Here is a 15,110-nt window from a genome sequence, read left to right as displayed (position 1 = left end):
TGCACCCTTCCTTTCTGCTTTCCAGCTCTTTCTCAAGTGCTACCAACTCACCCTGTGGAACTCAACCACGATTCCCCTGAATATTATTTGTGAAGCATTTAAGCTTTATGTTTAAGATCTCTGTCTTGGTTTATGAATGCACATAAATAAACTCCTCTAAACTTAAAACCCTTTAAAAACTTAAAACCTTGGGCACATCTATACATCTATTTATTAATTACTCATTAACTTATTTACTTTGCATAATTGAGTCCTAGTCGTGCATATCTTACCTCCAGAAGACTCCCCTGAACACCCAAGACAAATACTTTTCTACTTTCTTTTATGCATTGCTTGTTATTTAGTTTTTGTAAAATTGTAGTCACACTAATTTTTTTTCATATTGACTCTTTGTATTGTAGATTATAAATGAGCATAGAGTAAAAACTTAGCAAGACCATGTACAAGTGCTACTGTTGTGAACTTTTAATACTCTAAGAAATCCTCCTTAATTAAATGACTCTTGTGTGTGCTCTCAAAATTTTAAACAAGTTGGTAAGGTTTCATGTTAGTAAAGATACAATGTGTCTTGCTAAAACCGGTTTGGTTCAGTGGATAGAGTGTCAGCCTGTGGATTGAAAGGTCCCAGGTTTGATTCTGGTCAAGGGCACGTACCTTGGTTGTGGGCACATCCCCAGTAGGAGGTGTGCAGGAGGCAGTTGATCGACGTTTCTCTCTCATCGATGTTTCTAACTCTCTATCCCTCTCCCTTCCTCTCTGTGAAAATATCAATAAAATATATTTTTTTAAAAAAAGATACAATGTGTAATTAGTAAATTTAGGGCAAAGATGGCACTCTGAAGTGTCAGGTATTCCTGGGTGTACTCTCCATTCCAAAGATTATGTTAGCGTCAGTTTCAGTCAGTGAGAAGGAGGAAGAGGGAAGGTCATGCCCTCTTTCCTTAAAATACTTCCCTAAAAATGCACATATCATTTCTGCTTACATTTAATTGACTAGGACTTAATTACATGGACAGATCTAGCTGCAAGGCAAGCTGAGAAATTTAGTTTTTTTAAAAAAAATCTTTATTGTTAAAAGTATTACGTAGGTCCTCCCCCTCCCCCCCATTAATCTTTTGCAGCCTGCTCCCATCCTCCCCCAGAAATGTAGTTTTTATTAGAGATGACCATAGGCCTAACTAAAAATCTGAAATTCTATTAATATTGAAGAAGGAGAAAATGTGGATTTGGAGGCAATTAGCATTTTCTCTCACAGGTGCATGCTTGCTAATTTAGGCAATCCCCACTTAATAAATGAGTGTATCTCTAAAACTTGTAAATAGGACATTTTCAATCTAATGTAAATAGTGGTTGTATTCCAAGATCTACTCAATAGTCTGTTGATTGCGTGGCCTGAGTAGCTGGGTGACTGAGTGTCGATCTATGAACCAGGAGCTCATAGTTGGATTCTCAGTCAGGGCACATGCCTGGGTTGTAGGCTTGATCCCAGTGTGGGGCATGCAGGAGGCAGCCTATCAGTGATTTTCTCTCATCGTTGATGTTTTTATCTCTTTCTCCTCTCCCTTCCTCTCTGAAATCAATTTAAAAATATTTTTAAAAAATAGGGCAGGTGGGGGGAAAAAAGTCTATTGAGGGGTAAAGTAGCTGAAGCAGTGTTCACTATCGAAGAGACAATGGAAAACTATAAACAGGCCCTTGTATCTTTAAAAAAATAAAATTCATAATTTAAACTGTTAGACACCATCTCTGGTTGATCTATTAGTGCTTCAAACTCAGCATGATCCAAACTGAACTAACTCATTATTTCCTCCTTTCTCCTTTTTGTTCTTTCAGTTCCCTGGAACCCTGGTCCTCTTCTATTCCCTGTATCAGTTAAAATCACATGATTTTCTATTATTTCTAGGCTAAAAAGTTCCAAGTCATCTGTGACTTTTCTCTCCGTGAAGCTCTCTCTGGCACAGACAGATGAACACTTATAACCTCTGATCAGTGGTCAAGTCCTGTGAATTTCCTTTCCATTTCTACTAGACACCACTCAATATAATTTGACCAGCCCCACAGTTTCAAATAGCATCTGTCTTCTAATGCATCCAAAATCTGTATCTCTAGCCGTCATCATCTCGCATATCCAATTTCCTCCTGAACAACTCTATTTGGATGTCTAGTAGGCATGTTGTACTTTACTGTCCAAAATAGAACTCTTGATTTCCACTCCACCCAAACTTTTTTTCCCAATTCAACTAATGGCACTATTCACTTACTTTTACACTGTTATGATTGAATACATTATTATTATGTGTATACATGATTATAGATTGGAAGTGGATAGACAAAAATGGAAATAATTGTTACAATCGTGCAGTTATAAGTATTTCTTTTAAACATTTGTTTAATCATGCTATTAAAAAAACACAACAGCTTTGTCCTGTGTGGATGGCTCAACTGATTGAAGCATCATCCCTGTACACCAAAAATAGTTTTGGGTTCCATTCCAAGTCAGGGCACATACCTACGGTAGGTTGCGGGTTCTTTCCCCGTTTGGGGCATGTAAAGGAGGCAACCGATTATTTCTCTCTCACATCCATGTTTCTCTCTTTCTCTCTCTAATCAATAAACATATCCTGGGGTGAGGATTAAAAAACAAAAAATAGAAAACAGCTTTCTACACTACCCATATGGCATTGTTCTTGGTTCCCACATAACTAAAATGGAAACTTTCACAATGTCCAGAGACCTTGATGTCCCGCAAACAAAGGAGGAGGATGCCCTGTCCTTAAATTCCTTGCAGCAGGAACCCACTTAGGCGGCACCAACCTTGACTTCAAAATGGAACAGTGCATCTACAAAAGGAAAAGTGATGGCATCTACATCATCAATCTGAAGAGAACCTGGGAGAGGCTTCTGCTGGCAGTTCAAGCCACTGTTGCCATTGAAAACCCTGCTGATGTCAGTGTCATACGGTCCAGGAATACTGGCCAGCAAGCTGAAGTTTGCCACTGGAGCCACTCTTACTGCCAGCTGCTTTACTCCTGGAATCTTCACTAACCAGATCCAGGTAGTCTTACGGGAGCCGAGACTTCTGGTGATTAATGATCCTAGCGCTGACCACCAGCTTCTCATAGACACGTCTTACTAGTATATTATAACCTGCCTACCACTGCTCTGTGTAACGCAGACTCTCCTCTGGGCTATGTGGACTTTGCCAGCCCTTGCAACAACAAGGAGCTCACTCAGTGGGTCTAATGTGGTGGATGCTGGCTCGGGAAGTTCTGTGCAAGCGTGGCACCATCTCCCGTGAACATCCATGGGAGGTTATGCCTGATCTCTACTACAGAGAGCCTGAAGAGACTGAAAAGGAAGAGAGATAATTTAGGGTGAAAGGACTGCTCCAGCTCCGGAGTTCCCAGCAGCTGAGCCTGAGGCCAAGGATGGGTCTGATGACGAGCAGGTGCCCTCTGTGCCTATTCAGCAGTTTCCTATTGAAGACTCAGCACTCAGCCTGCCACAGAAGACTGGTCTGCAGCCCCCACAGCTCAGGCCACTGAATGGGTAGGGACACCCACTGCGTGGTCTTAAGTTGTTCTTTCACAAACTCTTAAACAGAATGAAAATAAAGTGGATGAAAAGAAAGTTTCAAAAACAAATAAATAAACAACCCAAACCTCTCTTTTGTTTTAAAGGAACGGGCCCTGCCCTGCAACGCACCGTCCAGTTACTCCACGCGTCCACTCTACCTAGTACAAGTTAGCACTGGGCCCGGCGGGCCACAGTCCGCAGGTCTGGCCCGCCCCACTTTCTCTGGCGTCGCGAAGAGCCACTCCCCGGGCTCCCTCCGTCCCCACTTCCTCCGCCCCACTTCCTCCCTCGGGCTCCGCCCCGCTCCGGTGCGCATGCGCGCCAGCGAACACGTGGCTGCCGCGGAGCCGAGCAGCAATGGCGGCGGGTGGCGGCCAAGTAGCCGACTCCCTGTCTTCCGCGGGGGTCCCCTGCGCCTTCTCCCCGCATAGTCAGGCCTTCTTCGCTTTGGCGTCTGCCGATGGTCACCTGCGAGTGTGGGAGACAGCCAACAACCGGCTACATCAAGAGTACGTGCCTTCCGCGCACCTCAGCGGTACCTGCACCTGCCTGGCATGGGCGCCAACGCGGTTGCAGGCCAAGGTAAAGCGAGCGGGACGGCGGGGGTTGGGCGTCCGCCCGGGCTCGGCTCGGCTCCCCCCAGCCCCACGGCCCGTAGCCCCGCGTCTCGCGGGGCCCTCGGGGGCCCGGGGCGTGGAGGCAGTGAGTGTGGCGGCGGCGCGGAGTGGGCCCTGCGTCGCCAGTCCCCGGCGGGCTGTCCAGAGGGCAGCGACTGAGTGCTCGGCCTGATCCGACGGGCAGTGGACCAGAGTCCTACCAGCGGGCTCCATGCGGTCTTCGCCCTCTCCCCGCTGTCTCCAGGGCCGCCATGTTCGCCGAGGCCCTGGCCCCTCCGGCTGCCTGGCCTCGCTTAACAGAATGCGATCTTCCGAGCCCTGACTTTTGACAGAGCCCCACTTCGGGGCTTCACCGCTCATCGACTCACTCATTACCCTCTCATCGGATTTGCCCTGGGCGGTTGGAATCAACAAGTCTGTTTCCTTGCTTCCGTGCACCCCACCCTTGGGTGCCGGCTCAGCACGTGTTTGTCTTCCACGTCCAAGACGTGGGACTCTCCCTCTTGATTCTCCCAGACTCCTTTCCATCCTCAGCCGTTTGAAGCTTCTTGCTTTTTACTTTTAACAGTGGCACGACTTCCCTTTGAGTGGATCCTTTCCCCCCAAGTCTGAAGTCTGTATTAGGATATGGAGGTAAAGTGAAGTAGTTTAACTTAAATATGAGTCCAGGTAAAGTTTGTCTTTGATGGGACACTGCCGACTTTAGGAAGTCTTTTCTCTGTTAGGGATCCATCTCAGGTAAGATGCCATTCCCTGTTGAGTCACGACTGCTTCTGCTCTAACTCACACGCACGTGGGAACTGCGATTAAGAGAGACTGCCTGTCTTTGAATCCAGGCTTAGCTTCGTAGTAGTAATTTTTGCCTGTAGTTCCCTATTTGTAAAATGGAGATAATAGTACCCACCTCATAGAGTGTTTGTGAAGGTTAACACATTTAATGTGTAAAGCATTTAGAATAGTTCTTGGTGTGTAAGTGCTACAAGTTTTGTTATTAGTATTATATTTGTATGGTTAGTTCTGCAAGGTAAAGACTAACTTTTTGACTTGTTTGGGAAGAAACGAGCTCTGGAAAATTAAGCAACTTGCAGAAAGCAAAAAATTGAGCTCAGTTCTCCATTATCTGCAACAAATAGTAAATATTAGGCTGGTAAAAAAAATTTTGCCCATTCTGGTTTTCTGTAGACTTACAAGCACATTGAATGCTTCAGAAATAAAACATTTATCTAGTCTTAGATTTCCTGTTATAAGTCATAGTTTTGAATTAAATATAGCACTCTAATACAATAGAAAAGTATTTGGATTTGGTTTCATAACCGGGACTCAACTCAAACCTGATTTTGTCACATTAGGCAAGTCACTTTAATTTTGGGGGCCTCATTGAAAAGTGTGAAGGGTTACATTAAAAAGTTTTTTTATAGGTTTTATATCCTTTTGCCTGTATTCTTTCATTTTAGCCACACAACTCTATGAAATACCCTGAAGTTACTACATTTTTTAAAACTAAGAATCAACTAAAGAAGTTTAAATGACTTCACCAAATCCTTAATAACCAATAAAGTACTTGTGGCCACTGGAGTTGAGATACTATGACTGGTGTAGCATGGTCTGGCATGTAGTGAGTGCTCAATGTTATTATTGAAAGAGTCAGCGGGTGATCCATATGGACTCATTTATCATTTGCTGCTCCACTCCTCAATGAAAATCAGCTTGTAAGAATACCCTCTATGTTTCAGTGACTGGCAATTCACCACCCAAGGACAAAGTTTGGTGATGTTATCAATGGAGAGAAAATGGGGTGATGCTGTTTTTTCTTAGATAACAGGAGTTAAAGCAGTTCATAAATGTGTAGGAAATTTAGACTGCTGCTTCTTGTTCTCAGTCACAGAATCATTATAATACTTTGCATTTATGCCACAGTAGTTTTTAAAGGGTTTTTGTACATATTATATAGCTGAGCATTTCCATTTGTTTGATGGAGCCTGGGCGAAGAGGACCTTGAATGATGACAAGAAAAGTACAGGGAGACAAGGATGGACTATGGTTGGATGCTATTGTTTGAGCTCCTTGGGCTTAGGTGTGTAAACTAAGACTGAGATGTTATATTATATGCCAAAGTCACACAGTAAGTGGTTAAGCCATCTAGGAACTTTCTCTTTCATTCCCCCCTTAAATCTTTCAAACTTTCCTCCTTTTCCTGCTTTAACTGCTATAGAGCCTGGAGAAGTAGACCTTGTTTACTATTGGCTACCACAGTAAATGTATTTATGCTGTTTTGCGGTCACTGCTTTGGGCTTGCTGAATGAAGCACATGGCATTTCAGACATTGGACAGGGCAAACATAGTAGTATAAAGGATGCTTCTGGGAAAAATCTGAGCTGAGCATCCCCACTTTTTTCCCTTATAGATGTAGCACAATCCAGTTGTGTTCTTGTACAATGCTCTGTCTTAAGGTCTCTCCAGTATTTAAATGTCAAAAGAAGGTAAACTTTGCAGATAAGATCCCACTGGCAGAAATAGACTTTCCTTTGTATTAGAATGTACTAGTAATTGTTTTTTATATAAATACTATATGTAATTATATATAAAATGCACACATTTTGCTCATTGCTATCCATGAAACATTTGCCAGAGTAAGTGACTAAGGCCAAGAAATGGCATAGAAGGCTAATTGCAGAACGAAACTTGAAACTTTGGCATAAATTTCAGTGTCTAGAGGTCAGTATTTTTCAAAAATAGGTTTTGATGCATTAGTGGATTGTGAAATAGATTTAGGGGGTTGTCACGGCATAAGACAATAGTAGAGTATATTTTGCACGGTAAAGGATACATTTTTTGGTGAAACTTCTTTCATTTATATATACACATATTCTTATGAGTATGCACTGGCTCTCCATGTAAACGCTTTTCTTCTGGGATTTAGTTTAAAATGTCATTGCTTAATTGATCAAATTCAGACTTCTCATTACCTGGATATGCTTTTTTCTCTGTTTTCACCACATCTGTACTGTTTCTTGCTTTTATAAATTATGTACATGTGCCATTCAGTCTCTCACTCAGTCTTATTGCCTTCTGGATCAAATTCTGATCATCTGTCTTCAGACTAGTGTTGGTATTGATTGCTTAGCTCACGTGCACCTTCATATTGAGAAAGTTTCTAGCCTAAAAAAAAATCATATCCTTTTGGTCTTCACTCGGTACCTTCAGGAACTCAGAATTTCCAATCACATACACATATAGAAACCAAATTTTTAGCCTACCATTTCCATTACTTTATACATTTATTTGTACAATTTATGTGCACGTGACATTGTGCTAGGCAGGTTAGAGGGAACAAAACAGTATGACTAGAATAAAGAATTCAGATACACTGCATCTGAAGTGCAAAGCAGAGTATCACTTGTGCCTTAAGAAAAAGACGTTTTTGTGGAGAAATGATATTTGAGGTAGACCTTGAAGAATGGATAGATTTTTTTTTTAAACCAAATGATCATTGAGATGAGTAGGAAAAGGCCCCTCCAAGTGCAGGTAAAAGCAAAGGCAAAATGGGAAAGTTTATTTGTGATTAGGGAGTTAATGTAAGGATGGAATTGAAAATAAGCTGGAAAAGGTGAGTTGGAGGCAAATTGGGGGTGCTTTTGAATGCCAGCTAGATGTTGATTTACTCTTTGGGGAGCTGTTGACGTTTTTGATCACAGGAATAACAGGTTCAGATAGAAAATGCCAACAAAGGCCTGTCATAACCTGTTATCAGGTGCACTAAACTTGATTTCAGAAATATTTAGTAATGAGGTAGTACTTTAAATATTAGAGTTCACTAAAATGGACATTGGTTATTGAAACTTAACTGGTTGATGTGTTACATGTTTGGACATGTTCATCCTGCTGAATGGGAAGTTATTTTTAAAAGGATCTTCCAACACTGAGACATACATGAGTCAGTAATTCTTTGAGATTAATTAATTAGATTATATTTAGGTTTAGATCATTAATCCTCAAAATTGGATACTACTACCACTTGTTCACTCTGCTTGCTTCTCCCAAAAACACATTTTGCTGATAGGAAAACTAGGGCTTTGAATATGTTAATGTTTAATTTCTAAAATTTCTGTGCTTTTAAATGCAAATCCACAGAAAAACATACTGTATATATTTGGGCCAGCCTGTGATTTACAGGTTAGAAACCTCAGTGTAGATAATTCTAATTTGATTTGGAGAAAACCAAAAGCAGAAGAAATAATTTCTAGACTCTTATAGAGTTTCCTGATGAGATAGTAATAGATGGGTATACTTTATCCGATTATTCTCACCTGAAATGGGTTTGTGTTCATAACCATATGCAGAAACCACATTTGCTTTCTGGGGTCATTAAGATGTGGCTTTAGAAATTCATTTAACTGAAGCTGGGATCTAGGACAAACCTTGTGCTAAAGTTTCAAAGCTTCAAGCAAATTAAATGTTACTCTTGAGATTATCAGATTGATTTATATTTTGGCTTTTAATTGTAACATCTCTTTTGGGTCTATGAACGTGGATACATTTTTCAGAACTTGCAAAATGCGTTATTTTTTCTGTGTGTAGAACGTTAACCTATTTTTAGTTAAATCTTTTTTATTGTTGATCAGTATGTCCAGTGGATCAAATTCTTCAAATGTACCATCTCTATAAAATAACATAAAGAAAAACATAGAAAATGCTTTATAAATCTATTCTTGATATTCTTTATGCACTGGTAACATAGTTTTCATTGGTGGATATTGGGTTGAGCAGATTTTTATGTATCCTGGACTGCTTTTTTGTGCTGTAGAGCAAAGATCGTGCACTACTGGGAAAAGGTCCCTTTGGGTATTGGTCCATTTTACACTAAAAGTACGGATTTCTCAGCTTTTTTATGCTAAAATATAGGCTGGGAAGCTTTAATTTTAAAAAATTACAAATATGGAAGATAAGTTTGGAAATTATAATTTTTCAGCATTATAAACTGATATAGTACTCTGAAGTTGGGATCATTGATTGTCTTTTGATGGACAGACAGCTGTTACTATCATTTTTGAAATAAATCCAAGTCTTGTCGCCTTTGACACTAGATTTAAACTTGTGCCTCTTCTGTCATTGGAATCAAGACAACATGGAACTTTTAGACTAGCTCTGTGCTGCTCTTTAGTTACAGCAATTTTTCACTCAAATTGAAGTAAATGCATTTTATAAATATTAAAACATTTGTGCCCGTTTTCCTAAAAACAAAGCTAGAATGTGAAAGAAAAGATGAGGTGGAAGCAGGGGGATGGTTGGCTGCTTACTAGTAGGTATGGGTCTGTCATCTCTTTGCTTGGGATTGGAGCATTGGACCTGTTAAGAGAATATCAAGAGCATACCAGGTTGTTCTATTTGACACCTTCCTTCCAGGGAAGTAGGAGATAGGGGGAAAAGAATTATGAGCTCTTCCTTCTGTTGGATTGATTCTTTTTTTCTAAGTAGTGAGAAAGTGGGAATCCTACCTCACTTTTTTTTTTTTTTTAAGTAATGTCACTTAGTAGCAATTACATTTCCTTTGTGGGCTATTGGGCATTTGCATTTATGCATTAATGATGTTTCAGTGTTCTAGATACAAACTAAACATTTTTTTTCTTTTATTTTTAGGAAAGTCCCCAGAGGAAAAAAAGGAAATCAGAACCTATAGAAACAAGTAACCAGACTGACTTGTTGGCTCTTGGTACAGCAGTTGGTAGTATTTTATTATACAGTACAGTAAAAGGAGAATTACACAGTAAATTAGTAGTAAGTATGTGTGTATGTGCTATAAAAGATATGGCAGGGAAACTGGCATATTAGAGATTTGTTAAATAAAAACTGTTTAGGATATGCAGTAGGAGCTATAGGTGCACTATGGGTGCATTTTTCTGCCCCTTACACATTTAAAATTCTGAACATAATATTTGATCATAGCTATGATAGGCAACATTGTTCTTATAGATCAGGATATGAAAAAATGTTGACTAGATTGAAAATAAGAAAGGGCGAAAAGAATTCTAAGTATCACAGATAACAACTGCAGGAAGAAGTCCACCATCTCTCGGTCAGAGAACGAAGGAGATGGTTGGAATTATTGCTGAAACTCAGACCGTTGAGCAAGTGTGGCTCTTCATGTGGTGCTGTCTCTTGAGCAGGAGTTGTCCCCATGGGCCCGGGCTCCAGAACTCTGAGGGGGGGGCTCAAAACTCTGAGGGGGGGCACCAGCTGACTGCTGGTGTCTGAAGGGAGGTGATGAAACTGGTTCTCCAAGTGCTGGAAAAATTGCATTCAGCCACTGCTAAAAAGATTGCCACTGCTGGGTTGAAGAAGCAGTGGGATGATGCAAACTGGGAGATAGGAAGGAATAAGTCCCTTGTCCCTCCAGACTTGTCTCCCTTAGCACCCCTTATTGGTGGAGCCTCCTGGCCATCCAGCTGGCAAAGCAGAAATATGGTTTGTAGAAGCCAGCCCTGGCATTGAAGAGCAGAGAAATGAGGGTTTACCTCTGCAAGATAGTAACTTCTGACATACTGTGTTTCAGACAAGATTTATTACAACATGTTTTGGTGTTCACTATATAGGAATGCTTTCTGTAGATATGAATAAATGTTTTCTTTTTTAAGTAACATCTTACCTATGGATACTTTTGAACTACATAATGTTGAAAAGTGAAAAATTTTATACCTAAATCTGTTTTTAGTTTAAGATCCTGTTTGATAGATTATATATTTCTTGGCCTTATGCATATGTTTAAAAAGTACATTTGGGTTGTCTGTTCATCTATTTTGTATCCTGATATTTTCCATTCCATTACAACATAAACAATTTTCATATTTGTCAAGAATTATTTATAAACATTTTTAATGACTGCCTAAAATACCATTAAATTGGATAGTCCCTTGGTGATTTAACTATTACCATTTAGGTGGTTTCTGATATTTATTTGGTACTGTTCTAATTTTTTTTTTCTTACATGAATTCCCAGAATTACTAACCTGCAATTAATGAGTCAAAGGTTTTGAGTATTAAGGCGTTTTATACATAGTATAAAAATACTTGCTGGAAGAGTTTTCCTGATTTGTACTTACATCAGCAATGGGAGGATGGTACCAATAGCATTATTGCCTCCATTGAATATTCACATTAAAACAGCAATAACACTAACCAGAAAACAGCTAATTTGATAAGTGATGAATTTTTTTTTTTTAATCTTGTGCCTCTGAGTAAGCGAGCATCTTGGCATGTTTAGAATGTTTAAAGTATCATTAATATGATATCTAAGACCCAGGGGAACATTTAGTGTTTGCCTGAAAAGAACAGTAATTTCTTTATTGAGAGAGAGTTTTGGAACCTTTTAAAAAGGATTTTCAGTGATAGTTTTGACTGGCCATGATTTTTACCTAAAATGTTGACTTTAAACTTTTAGGGTTGGACTTTACTAGTTCACTCAAGTGTCACAATTTTTTTGCCACTGTATATGAAGTATGTACCATGCTTTATGTTGGCATACCTGTTAAAAGCAGTGGCAGTTAGGATTAGGATCCTTTAACTTGGCATGTAGAAGTATGTTTTTCCAGCAGAGAAGGGAAGGTTAACATTTGAAGTTATGGGTGATTTATCTCATTTTTGATGTTGGAAACGGATAGATGTAGGCGTTTTTAGTTTAACCTAAGCCTAATGTTTCAGTTAACTGTTTAGTGATGATTCCAGGGTGCATATGAGATTTTTTTCCTTTAATCTCTCTTTTTTTAAAAAAATTTACAGAGCGGTGGACATGACAACAAAGTCAATTGCATACAGTGGCATCAAGACAATGGCTGTTTGTATAGTTGTTCAGATGATAAACATATTGTGGAATGGAATACACAGACGTGCAAAGTAAAGTGGTGAGTAACATTGATGGTTCTGTAGTATTGGAGGAGTGACTTGGAGATACATTAGAATTTGACAAATCAAGACTGGTTTTTTAAATTTTCCCCCAAGATTGTATTCTTGCTGTAAGTAAAATTTGATATTGGGCATAGTGAGGAATATTGACACTAATAAGGCTATAGACTCTTCTCAAGGAACTTTAAAAAATATTTTTATTGATTTTAGAGAGGTAGGGAGAGAGAGAAAAACATCCATGAGAGAATCATTGATCACTGCCTCCTGCACACCCCCTACTGGGGAACAAGCCCGCAACCTGGACATGTGCCCGTGCCCTGACCAGGAATTGAACCCTGGACCTCTTGGTCCATAGGACAACACGCATTCCACTGAGCCACATCAGCTAGGCAAGGAACTTTTAATGAAATCTTGCATACATAAATGTTAAATAATGGTATAAAAGATAACTGTGCAAGAGATGTCATCAGATAGCAAGCATGTGAAGACTGGTCACATGAGTAGGGTAGTGTTGGAAAGGCCTGGTGGAAGAGTGGAGATTTCTGTTGGGCTTTCTAGACTAGATAAGATTTGGATAGAAAAAGCTGGGAGAATCCTTCCAAGGATGGGGAAATGGCAAAGGCTAGGAGAAAAGGAAGTGAGAGATTTTCTTAGAACTGAGTTAGAGTACTTAGATGAGGGGCATATTAGAGTTCTGTTGGTAGAGGATATGGACCAAAGTATCTTAAGAGTCTGTCCTTACGTGTCAGGTAAAAATCACAAACAACTATTTGGTAAGCAGGAGAGAGTCAGTGAAGGGCAGTGTCTTTGAAATAAAGTAACCAAAATAATGCCCTGGAAAAAAGTAATCTGTCACCGGTGTCTAGAATATATTGGAAGAAGCTGGTTTGAGGGACTTTGTGCATTTGCTTAGGTTTGTATATACCTGTCATTTCATTCTCACTTCTGTAGTAGTGTAATTCTCAGTTATTTTTAGACACCTCAGTTTTATTATTTATTGGAGGCTTTCCTCCAATTACGTTTATTTTTTGGAAGACTTCTGCCTTGGAGGGTCTGCTGAACGGTTGTCCTGGGATTTCCTTTTTCCATCATCTTGAAAATTTGCTTGTCAGATGTAGCCTCTATTTCCTAAATTCCATGTTTCATTGTTGGTTTGCTCCTTTTTTTTCCTTTTTCATAAAACCAAGTTTATTCAATTTTTTTCTTTTCCTTTTTAAATTTATTGTCTAAAGTTTTACATATGTCTCCTTTTTCCCCGATTGACCCCCTCAGCCATTCCCACCCCGGGCAAGCCCCCACCGCCCCAGTGTCTGTGTCCATTGGTTATGCTAATAGGCATGCATACAAGTCCTTGGGTTGCTCTCTAACTCCCCCCCCTCCCCCCCCCCTCCCCACACACACCCCTCCCCTGCCATTTGTCTCTGGATCTATTTTTGTTCATCAAATTATGTTGATCATTATATCCCACATATGAGTGAGATCATGAGATATTTGTCTTCTCCGACTGGTTTATTTCGCTTAGCATGGTGCTCTCCAGTTCCATCCATGCTGTTGCAAATGGTAAAAGTTCCTTCTTTTTTATAGCGGCATAGTATTCCATTGTGTAGATGTACCACAGTCTTTTAATCCACTCGTCTGCTGATGGGCACTTAGGTTGTTTCCAAATCTTTGCTATTATAAATTGTGCTGCTATGATCATAGGGGTGTATATATCCTTTCTGATTGGTGTTTCTGGTTTCTTGGGATATAGTCCTAGAAGTGGGATTACTAGGTCAAATGGGAGTTCCATTTTTAACTTTTTGAGGAAACTCCATACTGTCTTCCACAGTGGCTGCACCAGTCTGCATTCCCACCAGCAGTGCACGAGGGTTCCTTTTTCTCCACATCCTCACCAGCACTTGTAGTTTGTTGATTTGTTGATTTGTTGATGATAGCCATTCTGACAGGTGTGAGATGGTATCTCGTTGTTGTTTTGATTTGCATCTCTCGGATGATTAGTGACTTTGAGCATGTTTTTATATGCCTCTGGGCCTTCTGTATGTCCTCTTTTGAAAAGTGTATTTATTTAGATCCTTTGCCCATTTTTTGATTGGATCGTTTATTTTCCTTTTGTTAAGTTGTATGAGTTCTCTTTAAATTTTGGAGATTAAACTCTTATTGGAAATATCATTGGCGAATATGTTCTCCCATGCAGTGGGCTTTCTTGTTGTTTTGTTGATGGTTTCTTTTGCTGTGCAGAAGCTTTTTATTTTGATGTAGTCCCATTTGTTTATTTTCTCCTTAGTCTCCATTGCCCTAGGAGCTGTGTCGGTAAAGATACTGCTACAACACACGTCTGCTATTTTGCTGCCTATGGAGTCTTGTAGGATTTTTATGGTTTCCCGTCTTACATTTAAGTCCTTTAGCCATTTTGAGTTTGTTTTTGTGTATGGTGAAGTTGGTAATCTAGTTTCATTTTTTTGCATGTATCTGACCAAATTTCCCAATACCATTTATTGAAGAGACCGTCTTGACTCCATTGTATGCTCTTGCCTCCTTTGTCAAATATTAATTGAGCATAGTGGTTTGGGTCAATTTCTGGGTTCTCTGTTCTGTTCCATTGGTTTATATGTCTGTTCTTGTGCCAGTACCAGGCAGTTTTGAGAACAGTGGCTTTGTAGTATAGCTTGATATCTGGCATTGTATTCCCTCCAACTTTGTTCTTCTTTCTCAGGATTGCTGTGGCTGTTCGGGGTCTTTTTGCTCCTTTTGGTGAAGCTTACTAAGAAAGGGTGCATGGATGGTAAATTTATGGAAATTTTGCTTGCTCACGAGAGTCGTCATTCTAGCCTCACAGTTGATTCATAGTTTGAGGATAAGTAATTTTAAGTTGGAAATAATTTTCCCTCAGGATTTTGAGCATTGGTTCATTGGTTTTATAGCTTTCAGTGTTAATTATCCTTAGTACTCTAAAATATCCTGAGATTATTTTTCCTTAATCATTGAATTATATTGGAATTTGAGGGACCATTTAGCCTGGAA

At 39.8% G+C, this 15,110-nt stretch overlaps 1 protein-coding gene and 1 pseudogene across 2 annotated transcripts in view; both read left to right on the top strand.

Annotated features, from left to right (window-relative positions):
- Positions 1–2,722: 2,722 nt before the first annotated feature.
- Positions 2,723–3,576, top strand: LOC308257419 (small ribosomal subunit protein uS2-like; annotated as a pseudogene). The gene has a single exon. The product of its transcript is annotated as a small ribosomal subunit protein uS2-like (transcript).
- Positions 3,577–3,905: 329 nt separating this feature from the next.
- WDR43 (WD repeat domain 43) overlaps positions 3,906–15,110 on the top strand; it is a 37,941-nt gene continuing 26,736 nt past the window's right edge. Inside the window, exons 1-3 of the mRNA XM_080685098.1 lie at positions 3,906–4,158; positions 9,831–9,968; positions 11,967–12,088. Coding sequence (XP_080541224.1) covers positions 3,934–4,158; positions 9,831–9,968; positions 11,967–12,088 — 485 coding nt within the window. The 5' untranslated portion in view covers positions 3,906–3,933. The remainder of the gene's footprint in view (positions 4,159–9,830; positions 9,969–11,966; positions 12,089–15,110) is intronic.

This window comes from Plecotus auritus, assembly GCF_963455305.1.
Source record: "Plecotus auritus genome assembly, chromosome: 8".
Classification (NCBI taxonomy): domain Eukaryota; kingdom Metazoa; phylum Chordata; class Mammalia; order Chiroptera; family Vespertilionidae; genus Plecotus; species Plecotus auritus.
Note: the sequence above shows the minus strand (reverse complement) of the source record. Positions and strands in the feature narration are given on the sequence as shown.